The sequence below is a fragment of the Delphinapterus leucas genome, chromosome X (genome assembly GCF_059928025.1).
Source record: "Delphinapterus leucas isolate spDelLeu-1000000601 "Yukka" chromosome X, BTC_Dleu_Yukka2, whole genome shotgun sequence".
In the NCBI taxonomy this organism is placed as follows: domain Eukaryota; kingdom Metazoa; phylum Chordata; class Mammalia; order Artiodactyla; family Monodontidae; genus Delphinapterus; species Delphinapterus leucas.
In genome coordinates, this window is record NC_143150.1 from 120,258,267 (window position 1) to 120,271,450 (window position 13,184).

General features: G+C 41.6%; 1 protein-coding gene and 1 non-coding gene across 2 annotated transcripts; both read right to left on the reverse strand.

Annotated features, from left to right (window-relative positions):
* Nucleotides 1–279: 279 nt before the first annotated feature.
* Nucleotides 280–12,795, reverse strand: CA5B (carbonic anhydrase 5B). Its single transcript, XM_089904948.1, has 3 exons — nt 12,626–12,795; nt 9,294–9,354; nt 280–474 (listed from the first exon to the last, which is right to left on the reverse strand). The coding sequence occupies exons 1-3, from the start codon at nt 12,793–12,795 to the stop codon at nt 280–282; spliced, it is 426 nt and encodes a 141-aa protein (XP_089761074.1).
* TRNAR-CCU (transfer RNA arginine (anticodon CCU)) lies at nt 4,382–4,453 on the reverse strand. Its single transcript has one exon. It is a non-coding gene; the product is annotated as a tRNA-Arg (tRNA).
* Nucleotides 12,796–13,184: the final 389 nt, after the last annotated feature.

Genomic DNA, 13,184 nt, shown 5'->3' on the forward strand with positions numbered 1-13,184 from the left:
ACATATCAATAAAAAGACAGCTCAAAAATGTCACACATAAAAAGACATTACAATTACCAGCAGGTTGCTATAAGAGAAATTTGTGTCTCTTGCTGGTACTTCAATGATAAACATCATTATCAATAAAAGTAAGAATTTGTTTACCAAAGAGCTTCCCTCAAAGACTAAGGAGCGCTGCCATACCAAGAAAGGCACATCCATAATTATTAAATGCAGGCATTTAGAAGAGTCTAGTTAGCAATTTTTAAAGAACTAGTATATATTTAAGCAAGATACCACCTAGATAATGGCGTCTAAGGGGGTCACTTGGCTGGTAGACGACTTGGGTTTTGCTTGTATGTTCAGCACATAGTCGTGAGGGAAGGATGAGCGGACAGTGCAGTTCATTAGGGGCTGAAGGGGGCGGAAGTTGTCCACCATTCTTTTCTCTTTCTCCCGCTCAGAAGTGAAGAGCAGGGTCCGAAATTGCTCAAGCTAGAAACAGAAACAGGAAGCATAAATAATTTCAATAGAAAAACAGCTTTACTTCATGAATAAATTACTTTCATTTTTACTACCCTGAAACATTCGTCTAAAATTGGATACAGAAGGAGAATTTACTTCTGGGCAGGAATACCTTCACTGCTGGACAGGGAATAAAATGTTGTGTGAGGAGAGTAGCAGGACGTGGTGAAGCCAGTGGGGCACTTGGGATCCAAAGACTGGCGGTCAAAGGCCCTGTCTCCCACGTATTAGCCATGTGCCAAGTCCAAGTTACTTCATCTTTGGTTCTCAGAAACCTCATCTTTAAATGGGCAAAATAGCCAGGCTACAGGATAATAAATAAAAGGCTTGATGCATATAGTAACAGTGCCAAAAATGTTTTGTTTTTTCAAAATTTAACTGAATCCTTAACATAACGTAGTCTTGATTGCTTACCGCACCTGGGCATTGCGGACAAGGCAATGCAGGTGGAGGTCTTAACAGGCAGTGGGGTGCCTCCTGCCAGCACTGCCCAATAGAACTCTCCGCGGTGAAGGAAAGGTCCTAATTACAGCAGCCACAAGCCACAAATGGCTGGCTGCTGAGCACTTGAAATGTGGCCATTGTGACCAAGAACTAAATTTTTAATTTAGTTTCAATTTAAATGTATTTATACTTAAATTTAAATGCCCACACGTGTCTTGTGGCTAAGGTACTGAACAGTGCAGCTCAGTATAAAAGGAGTGATCCCAAATCAAAGGCTTGTTTTCCAGTGTGGCAGTAGCATCAATCAGTAGCCCCTTGGCTTTCTGAGCAACCATGTTATAGAACACTTGACTTCAAGCCAGCTGGGAAAGCTCTTTGTAGCATTTTTCCTCACTCAATCAGGCACACTGTAGCTACAGAGAGGACAGCCTAGGGCACAGCAGGCAAGCATGGGAAGATTTGTTTGGATTAAAGACTTCAGGCCAAGTAGACCAGGGACAAGCACCAAACACAGTGACCGTACTTGCAAATCACACATATACCCTCATTAATTAGGAACATGTCTGAGTAGTTCAGGTTTATTTTTATTTGGCTAATTGCAAAAGATTAGAAATAGCCCAAGTATCAATAATATATTTCATTAGAGCTATAAAATGGGCTATTATGTAGCCATTAAAAATGATATTGAAGGTAATGTTTATTATCTATAAAATGTTCCACACATCATCGAGTGAAAAGAGCAACAAAATGGCATGTACAGAATGATTTCATTTTGTTCAAAAATTGTATATATTTATATAGATGAAGGAACAGAAGGATTTATGTGTATCTGTATAAGTAAAAGACCAGAAGGATTTATCCAAACAATGATTAACACTTAGTGGTAAGATTGTAGGCAACTAGGATTATTGATGACAGCTAACATTTTTTTCTTACTGAATTTTCTATGTTGAAATTTCATTTGAAAAGTCCTCACATGGGCCACTGACCCTCTGATTTATTTATTTAATTTATTTATTTTTCAGTGTTATGTCAATTTTTAAATATGAAGGATAGTAGCGGAATAAATGTATAGGCCACCAAGCCCAGGCTTATGAGCAAACTCTGTACTCTGTCATTTGTTTATGGTGGTTTTCATGACACAGAATTTTTTTTTTTTTTTTTGCGGTACGCGGGCCTCTCACTGTTGTGGCCTCTCCCGTTGCGGAGCACAGGCTCCGGACGCGCAGGCTCAGCGGCCATGGCTCACCGGCCCAGCCGCTCCGCGGCATGTGGGATCCTCCCGGACCGGGGCACGAACCCGTGTCCCCTGCATCGGCAGGCGGACTCTCAACCACTGCACCACCAGGGAAGCCCGACACAGAATTTTTTTTTAAAATTATGTAGTCTACCTTACCAGTTGCTATCTCTGTGACTTCTGGTTTTGATATATGGTTAGAAAAGCTTCCTCCATTTGGACGTATGAAAAGATTTTCCTATGCCTATCCTAGTACTTTTATGGCAGTATTTTTAACATTTAATATGTCTGGAATATATTCTTGTGTAAGGTTTGAATGGTCAATCCAACTTTTCACCCCCAAATGTCTGCTCGATTGTCCCCATCACTCTTACTGAATAATCTCATCTTTCCCTTTCACTGGGCTGAGATGCAACCTTTATCATAAACTAAATTCTCATATGTACTTGGACATATTTCTGAATCTACAGTTTTCATCCTGTGATTGATCTCTTTATTTGTGTACCAGTACAGCACTATTTAACTATTGAGGCTTTATAACTTGGTTGATTTAATCATCTTTCATTTTCTCTTTCACAATTTTCCCTGGCTCTTTATTTATACTTTTCTTTTTCCACATGAGGTTAGAAGTAGCATGCGTATTTTAAAATCCTGTTGGTATGGGCTTCCCTGGTGGTGCAGTGGTTTAGAATCCACCTGCCAATACAGGGGACACAGGTTCAAGCCCTGGTCTGGGAAGATCCCACATGCCACGGAGCAACTAAGCCCGTGTGCCACAACTACTGAGCCTGTGCTCTAGAGCCCACAAGCCACAACTACTGAGCCCGTGTGCCACAACTATTGAAGCCAACGTGCCTAGAGCCCATGCTCTGCAACAAGAGAAGCCGCCGCAAGAAGCCCACATACCACAACGAAGAGTAGCCCCCACTCGCCACAACTAGAGAAAGCCTGCATGCAGCAACAAAGACCCAATGCAGCCAAAAATAAAAAAAAATTTTTTAAATAAATTTATATTTAAAAATCCTATTGCTATATTTATTGGGATTACATCAAATTTATGAAGAATAAACAATTCACGGCCAATAACAAGGAGAATTGACATCAAAGGTGTCTATGATGTCTTCCTATTCAATAACATGGAATGAATTTTATCAACTCAAGTCTTTTGTGTCCTTCAGAAATGTTTTAAGTTTTCTTGTTAAGCTGATTCCAAGGTATTTTGTATTTTTTTTCCATTATAAATAGCATTCTTTCTTCCATTATATCTTTTTTTAAAATTTATTTATTTACTTATTATTTTTGGCTGCATTGGGTCTTTGTTGCTGTGCGTGGGCTTTCTCTAGCTGCGGCGAGCGGGGGCTACTCTTTGTTGCGGTGCGCAGGCTTCTCATTGCAGCGGCTTCTCTTGTTGTGGAGCACGGGCTCTAGGCGCGCGGGCTTCAGTAGCTGTGGCTCGCAGGCTCAGTAGTTGTGGCGCTTGGGCTTAGTTGCTTCGCGGCATGTGGGATCTTCCTGGACCAGGGCTTGAACCTGTGTCCCCTGCATTGGCAGGCAGATTCTTAACCACTGAGCCACCAGGGAAGCCCTCCATTATATCTTTTAACTGATTGTGATTTATACATGTCCAGTGTACTGATTTCTAGAAATTAATATTGTACTCCACTAATTACTCAGTTATCTTTGCAGTAGTTCTTTTTATTGTTTTTCTAATTTATTTTTTCTTTTCTGGTCTAATTATATTGACTACTTCCAAAATATAACTTCAGTTAAAATTTAACATAGTAATACTCTTTTCCGTATTAAGCATACTATATACTTTAGAACTGAGATCAATCTCTTTTATCAAGTTAGGGAAGTCTCCATACATTCCTATTTTATTGAAAATTTTTTAAAAAACTGAATGTTGAATTTTGCTAGTGCTTTTTAAGAATCTATGGAAATGATTATTTTTTAAATATATTTAGATTCACTGGTACGATGAATTAATATCATTCGTAATATTGAACCATCCTTGCGTTACTGGAATAACTACTACTTGGACAATATATATATTTCTTTTTTTAAAAAATTTATTATTTATTTTTGGCTGTGCTGGGTCTTAGTTGTGGCACGCGGGATCTTTTTTTTCAGTTGCGGAATGTGGACTCTTAGTTGTAGCATCTGAACTCTTAGTTGATGCATGCACGCAGAATCTAGTTCCCTGACCAGGGATTGAACCCGGGCCCCCTGCATTAGGAGTGCGGAGTCTTACCACTGGACCACCAGGGAAGTCCCTTTTTTTTTTTTTTTTTAAATTGGAGTATAGTTGCCTTACACTGCTGTGTCAGTTTCTGCTATACAGCAATGTGAATCAGCCATATGTGTACATATATCCCCTCTTTTTTGGATTTCCTTCCCATTTAGGTCACCACAGAGCACTAAGTAGAGTTCCCTATGCTATACAATAGGTTCTCACAAAGTATATATTTCTTTTAAGGCACTGCTGGCTTCTGTTTATAAAATATTATTTTAGCTTTTTTTTTTGGCCATGCCATGCAGCATTCGGGATCTTAGTTCCCCAACCAGGGATCGAATCCGTGGCCCCTGCATTGGGAGCGTGGAGTCTTAACCACTGGACTGCCAGGGAAGTCCCTGTTTTAGCTTTTTAGAAAACATATCCTTCAGACATACCAGTCTGTACATTTTTTTTTTTTTTTTTTGGTCTGATCTTTGGTGGGTGTTGGTGTCAGTTATCCTGGCTTCATAAAAAAGGTTCTGGAACCTTTTGTTCTTGTGAAAATGCTTTGTGATTAATTAAAATCCCATAAAGCAAGCATAAGCAAATATTATTGCAGTTCAGTTATGTTATGAATTAAATAGAATATGTGTATTAACATAGTAATCACCACTTAGTTGCTAAGGAAAAAATAGACTTCAGGGTCAAAACAACTGACTTAAAATTTCTGGACAGACATTGTTGGGTTCTGCTTTTATCCTGAGGTTCCATAGCAAAATTCCCTTAAAGATTTTAAAGGGTTTGAGCACATCCATTTTCAGCCTTCATTCTTCCTTTTAAAAGGGTCTTGTTTATATAGAGATTCGTATTTATATATAAAATATACAATGCATAAAACATATGTCATTGTCAAATATGGAAGTAAAAAGCTTATGTTTCCTAAGTTTTACCTCTTCTCTCTAGTTAATTTGAAGCATTTCCTAATTCATATCCAAATTAACACAAGATGTTAGCACATTTTAATAAAAATGTATGAGCATTACAAGATGTTAAAAACTGATGCCAAAGTTTGAGCCCAGCCTTGTTTTAAAGGGACAGACTAGAATTTCCTTACATAGAAATGTGGAAAGAACGTACCTGATCATGATCAACCTCTATGGGCTGCTTCTTAATGATCCAAGTACAGACTCAAGAGAGTGGCGGGATAGTCAGGGACCCTGAGTAGGTCCAGTAATCTGGGCAGGTAGGCATCAGACAGGAAGGGTCGAATGACCCAAATTCCACAAGCATGTCCTGGCCAAGAGAAGGGGTCATCGAGTTACCATTTTATGCTGAAAACCACTCAGGAATCAGATGATGTGGTGATGATTCTAGGGGAGTCTGAGGACCAGCAGTGGTCCAGATGAGCTCCAGGTACCTCTGGGCACCTTAGGACAGAATCATACCCATGCTTTGTTCCTGCAGTTAACCATGTATTTCTGATAGTCCTCAGTGGGAACACAGCAAAAACCATTTTCTCCCTCCGTTCTAGTGAGCTTATAGCAGATGCTCTCCTCTGAACTCTTTGGGAGGCATTAGGTGGTAGCTGGTGCGTAAACAAGGAGGCTTTTCCTTTTCAAGAAAGACTAATAGAATTCACCTTTCTAAAATGCAGTGCAAATTAGGAGGAGACAGGATCCTGGACAGAGAGAGGGACAGAGGGGAACAGGGAGGGAGAGAGAGGAAAGGAGATGGGGGTGGAGTGGGGGTGGGGGAGGGAGGAGGAAAAGGAGGGAGTTGGAGAGGGAGGGCAGGGTGGAGACAGAGGTAGGGAGGGGAGGGAAGACAGACTTGCAGAGAGCAGCCCCTCTGGGATTCTGAATATTGAACAATTAACCTTGACGGCTGGACAGAGGTATCCACCCCGAAGGATGTGGGTAATTGTTCTGTAAAGCTGGACAAGCCAAGTTTCTGTCAGACTTTTCTGTGCCCCCTGCCTATGGGAGGGTAGCTAGAGCCCAGAAGGCTTCCCTGAGTGTTTGCACAGGACTGAGAAGGAGCAGCGGTCGGGAGCAGAGGAGGGGACTCATGTTCCTGAGTTTCTGAGTGCTCATTGGCATGGCAGCCAAACCAGAGCCGCCGTCTGTGCCCACCAACAGGATCACGTCTGTCCTCTGCAAAGTGTCCCAGGGCCAGGGGCTCTCTCAACACAAGCATCATAAATGGCAAGTTGTCTTAAGAGGCAGCTTTCAAAGAGAGCCTGAATTACACTGAGGTGAATTAACATTTTCCCTTTCAAAGTGCCGTGTTAGTGTCTCCACTCTAAGATTAAAACATAAAATATATTTCAAGTGATTTAGGGGGAAAAATTACCTTATGCATAATTGATGCCGTAGTATCCACCAGTTTCTGTTGCTCTTTATGATATTTGCCTAGCTAAAGAACAATAGATGAGAAAATATTAAAAACAATTGACATCTCACTCTAGAATTGTAATAGAATGTGAATTAAAATCAGACACCTGGACTTCCCTGGTGGTGCAGTGGTTAGGAATTCGCCTGCCAATGCAGGGGACACGGGTTCGATCCCTGGTCTGGGAAGATCCCACATGCCATGAAGCAACTAAGCCCGTGCGCCACAACTACTGAGCCTGCACGCTAGAGCCCGCGAGCCACAACTTCTGAGCCCACGCGCCACAACTATTGAAGCCCACGCGCCCTAGAGCCCACACGCAACTACTGAGCCCATGCCCCACAACTATTGAAGTCCACGCACTCTAGGGCCCACGTGCCACAACTACTGAAGCCTGCGCGCCTAGAGCCCGTGCTCCGCAACAAGCAAAGCCACCGCAATGAGAAGCCCATGCACTGCAAGGAAGAGTAGCCCCCGCTCGCCGCAACTAGAGAAAGCCTGCGCGCAGTGACGAAGACCCAACTCAGCCAAAAATGAATTAGAAAATAAATAAATAAAACATATTATAAAAAAATAAGAGAAAGTCAGATACCTGGTGATTACCTAAAAACAGTCCACAGTACTGGAACTGCACTTAAATTGACAATTTAGAATGTTATAAACATCACTGAGTGAAAGTAGATACAAAACAAATGAGCAGGCTGTTTGCTGATAGGCTGGAACCCACAGTCTGCAGGAAAAGGTGTCCCTTACTCCATCAGCTTCCCCCTCTGGGTCTCACTGGTGCTTGGCGCACAGAGGCTCTGGAGGCTGAAGCTGTCAGGGCAAGCCAGCGCGTAGTAAGGCCCAGCTTTCAGTTCAGGCCCCTGAGTCCTGAGGAGCTTCAGTGCAATAACTATGTTTTCCAGTTTCTATAGTTGATGCTTTGATATCTGAGGCCTTGCTGATGCTAGAGGGATCACCTCTCCCAGGGTTAGTCAATTGCTAGAGAGAACAAACAACAGGGAGCATGCCTTTCATGTACAAACCAACCAATCCAGAGCTCAGACCCCAACGACTTCCTTTTTGGGATTCTTAATACTCTGAGCTACTATTCCTCTGCCCTAGTCACCCCAGGGCTACATACCAGACAACTGGGGGAAGCCTCTATGCCCAGAGCCTGCTGAAATTATCCAAAGTGGCCAATCCTAAGCCTGCTTATGTTGTCTCACCCATTCCTTCCCATGGAAACCACAACAAAGGTTCTGTCCATGTCTTCCCCTGCCCTCTCTGCCTCCTGACCACCCCTGGTGCTTCCCCATGTGGCCGTGCATGGCGTGCCATGTCTCCTCTTTTTAGGTATTTGTGAGTATAATAAAATTCTTCCTTCATGATAGCCATTTCCATGTCTGTGTGTCTTACCATACTTGACTAGACTAAAACCTGGGTATCCTTAAAACACTCAGCATCCAGAGTGGACTAAGGCAGGGAGCCTGCAGGAGGCCTGTACCTATGGAACCTGCAGGAGCTCAGAGGTGCTGTGCAGAGTATGGTCCACAGATCTCCAGTCCAGTTCTCCAGGTGCTAGCTGAGTGACCTGGCAGGAAAGCACTTAACCTTACTGACCTTTACTTTCTCCATCTAAAAAACAGAGATGAGGGTCCACCACAGAGACTTCTATGGGAGATAAATGAAGTACTCAGCAAATGTATAGTCATATCACACTCTTAAATGTTTAGTTCCTTTCCTGAATTTCCCTTAGTTGTTTGCCTTTATCTTTTTACTCCATTTAAAATACATTCTTATCAAATCTCACATTTTAACTGATATTTATTTAGTATTATTTGCTTTTATCCTTTTATACCAGTGCCTAAAAATAGAAATGTAATGCAAACCACAGAGGTAATTTTAAAGCTTCTAGGAGCTCCATTGAAGAAGTTAAAAAACAAAAAACACACAGGTGAACTTAATTTTGAAAACATTTTATTTTACCAAATATATTCAAAATATTGTCATTTCAACATATAATCAATGTGAAAAGTTACTAAGTCTTGAAAATATGTTGTGTATTTAATACATACAGCACATATCAATTTGGATGCTAACTTTTCATCAGAAATACTTGATTTGTATACTTTACACTTGAAAATGTAGATAACATACCCAAGCTGTCCCAAACATTTTTAAGTTTTCCAATAACTGAATTGTCAGTTCCTAAATTTAAATGACAATCAACTGAAGCAAAATTTGAAATTCGTTTCCTCACGTACAGTAGCCACATTTCAGGTGCTCAACAGCCACACATGACTTGTGGCTACCATATTGGACAGCCCAGTTTCATACCATTTGAAATATATTCTTAACAGTCTTGTATTTTAAGCATTGTTTATCTTACCAGTGTATTGATCCCCATATTCTTAAAGTAAATAACAATATTCTAATGTTCTATCTTTTCATTCTAGAATACAACACATCATTTAAACTTGGTAAGGTTTTTAAAAACAGTTTAAAAAATATTCCTACCATAGCCAAAGCGTCTTCCTCCAGTTGCTGCATCCTCAAAGCTTTCAAATTGGATTGCATTCTGATGCACCAAGTACAGTTGAAACACCACTAAAAGAAGTACTGCCTGACCATATAGGATTGCTCCAAAATAACTCAGCAGCCTTATTCAGCATACACTATTTAAACATGTTTCCCTACCTAAAATAAAGCCACTGGGAAAAACATGACAATCTGATGCAAAATGAGATAGAAATAAAGAACAGGAAGAAACTTATGCAGGAGCAGCAATTAATTCCATGTGGATTAATATTACTTTGGAATAAAGGGATTTATTTGGGGAGAAAAATTTTTTTAATTATATAGTAAAGTGAGTAATATTTCAGTGAGGGATCAACATTTGTTCATTCCCATCTTGATTTGCAGGAAATACTAAAATCCAAAATCCATTTGCATCAAAAGGAGAGAAGATGCTTATCTTGAGAGAAATAGATTCTCCTTATGGGAATTGGACAGGAGTTGAAGACACATTTCTTTTTTGAGGGGTAACCACTTAAAATGTGTTTCTTTCTATTTTTAACGTAACATTTAAAATTAAATTAGGGGAAGAGTTGTAAGAAGAAATTTTATTTCCTTATATGCTCCCTATACTTCCCTACAAATTATCCTTGTCCATCATTCATGAACTTTCTGGCATTGCCATCCCCAGAGCCTCCCAAGTGAGACACCTCAAGGTCATGGTTAACTTTGCCTTCTCCTCACTTTGAAGCCTTCTTGTCTCCAAGTCCTGTTGCTTTTATTTTAAAAATGCTTGTTAAAACTTGCTCTCTCTCTTTCGACTGCCACAGCCTTCATTTAGGCTCCCACCGTCTCCCATGTGGATTAAGCTGTCCTGCACGGTTGCCTGGGTCAATCTCAAAAAATAAAGCAATTGACCAATTATTTAGAGGATATCATGCTATGCCACTCTGTTTAAAAATAACCAGTGTCTCATAAGCCTGCCTTCCACCTACCCTCTTTTTTAAAAACTATATATATTTTAAAATTTTATTCTATTTATTTATTTATTTTTGGCTGTGTTGGGTCTTCGTTGCTGCGCGCGGGCTTTCTCAAGTTGAGGTGAGTGGGGGCCACTCTTCATTGTGGCGCGCGGGCTTCTCACTGCGGTGGCTTCTCTTGTTGAGGAGCTCAGGCTCTAGGCGCGTGGCTTCAGTAGTTGTGGCACACGGGCTCAGTAGTTGTGGCTCACCGGCTCTAGAGCACAGGCTCCATAGTTGTGGCGCACGGGCTTAGTTGCTTCATGGCACGTGGGATCTTCCCAGACCAGGGCTCGAACCCGTGTCCCCTGCAATGGCAGGTGGATTCTTAACCACTGCGCCACCAGGGAAGCCCTCCACCTACCCTCTTAATCTTCAATGATCACCAATCTTCCCGCTTCTTCCCACAACACACATTCTCATTCTGGCCACTTTGGGTTTTGACCACTTTCTGAACATCTGCTTCTGCACATGGTTTTCCCTTCAGTCTGGAATGCCCTTCTAATGCTCTTGGCAAACTCCTTTTCATCTTTCAATACCCAACACAAATGTCCCCTCCTTAGTGAAATCATCGTAGACTCCTCTGAGCAGTCTACATCACACCCTCCTCTGTGGTCCCATAGCACTTTTAGAAACCCTTCTTCAAATCACACTTGCTTTATCATTTTAATTTAATGTGTGCTTCTGTCACTAGACTTTGAACTCTGGGAGGTCAAGAATCGAGTCGTTATTCCTAGCACTCAGTGCAATGTCTGACACATGGTTGGCACTTAGTAAATGTTGAATGAATAAATAAATCAATGAATGACAAAATACATACATGTTATTGGGTAACCACAAATATAAAAGGCCTTTTTCTTGCCCGACTAGCCTTTTGCCCTGTACAGTTGACCCTTGAACAACGCAGGGGCTAGGGGTGCCAACCACCTCGCAGTTGAAAATCAGCATATTTAACTTTACAGTTGGCTCTCCTTATCCTCGGTTCCGCATCTGTAGATTCAAGCAACAGCGGATGGTGTAGTACTGTAGTACGTAGTTATTTTTTAAAAACCCATGTATAAATAGACCTAAATAGTTCAAACCTGTGTTGTTCAAGGCTCAACTGTATTGCAATTTTATCATTTAAAATCTGACTAAATAGTATTACTATTTAATATAAAAGTTATTTGTAAAGTCAGCAAGCAGAGGAACATTACCACATATTCAACACACACAGAAAATAAATTTCTAGCAAAGTTTTAACTTCACGCCCTATCTTCCACATCAGTTATAGAATCTATACACAGAGATATATGTATTAACAGGAAATACTATTTATACTAGTAGATGGAAATGTGCATAAAAATGAAAAGAGACATTTTTCATACACTCAAAAAAGTCCAAGGAGGATCCAGCAATCCCACTTCTGGGTATATACCCAAAAGAATTGAAAACAGCATCTTGAAAAGATATTTGTACACCCATGTTCACAGCAGCATTATTCACAATAGCCAAACGGCGGCTGCAACTCGAGTGTCCACGAACAGATGAAGGGATAAACAAAATGTGGTATATACAGCTGACCCTTGAACAACACGGGTTTGAACTGCGTGGGTCCACTAATACGTGGATTTTTTTCTAAAGTAAATATTCCAGTACTACATGATCCCCAGCTGGATGAATCCGAGAATATGGAGGAATGCAGATATGGAGGGCTGGCTATGAGGTATACTCAGATTCTCAACTTTGTGGAGGGTTGGTGCCCCTGACCTCTGTGTTGTCTACGGATTAACTGTACATACAATGGAATATTATTCTGCCTTCAAAAAGAAGGAAATTCTGACACATGTTACAATACGGATGAACCTGGAAACATTATGCTCAGTGAAATCATCCAGTCATAAAAAGACAAATACTGTATAATTCCACTTAAGTGAGGCACCCAAAAGTCAAATTCATAGAAACAAAAGGAAAATTTCATTGCCAGGGGCTGGAGGGCGGGGAAAATAAGGAGTTATTATTTACTGGGTACAGAGTTCTGAGGATGGATGGTGCTGACAGTTGCACAGCAGTGTGAATGTAGTTAATACTACTGAACCATATACTTAAAAAAAGGCTAAGAGAGTACATTTCATGTGATGTGTATCACACAATGAAAAAAAGAGTCCAGTGAGTCCCGTGCCACTGCTAACAAAAGAGGTCCCCGCTCCCATGGAGGCCTTGCGATGTGGCCTGTGCTGACACGAAACTGTCCCTTTAACTCCAGATGAGACCACAGACAGGTCTGGCTCTCACCTGAGTTATCTGCAGTCTTCAAGTTCCACGAGGAAAGCGTACCCGTTATTCCAGACGCGGAGGCAGGTGGTCGGGTCGTAAGAGACGGTGAGCGGTTCTAAGCCAGGATCGTAGACACTGTCCCTCCACCGGACGTTGATGGGCGACTGGCGCTCACCCCCCGGGACCAGGTCCACGCTCTCCCAGAGAGGGTGCACTAGGAGAAAGCACATCGGGGGCTGTCCTCGAGATGACACTAGCTGGAATCCCACTGGGGGGATGATATGGTCCCATGTAAGCGTGTATGCTGGGTTCAGCTCTTATGTGAGCCAGCTGTGAGGATTAGGCAGCCATCCTGCAAAGCCTGGGTAGAATGTTAGCATTGCTAAGGCCCCTGGAGTCCTGCCGCATGGGTAGCTATGACACTGTATATATTAAGGTGTACACGCACACTCTGTCCCACACGGGTGCTGATGACATCACTGACGGTGATTTTTCTACCAGAGTCAAGCTCCAGGTCTTTGTGGCAAGTCCCTGATAAATCTCAGGAAACTTCTTATAACAAAGAAAGAGCTATCCACACATGATGGATGGAACCCACATGTATAATTCGGGTGGTCCA

Bases quoted from the DNA above. Each gene is read 5' to 3' on its own strand.
- CA5B (XM_089904948.1), bottom strand. From the start codon at position 12,795: ATGTGCTTTCTCCTAGTGCACCCTCTCTGGGAGAGCGTGGACCTGGTC. The intron at 9,355-12,625 runs GTACGCTTTCCT...TTGGTGCATCAG, and splicing joins CTCCGCGTCTGGAATAACGG to AATGCAATCCAATTTGAAAG. The intron at 475-9,293 runs GTAGGAATATTT...TTCTGTTTCTAG, and splicing joins AGGAAGACGCTTTGGCTATG to CTTGAGCAATTTCGGACCCT.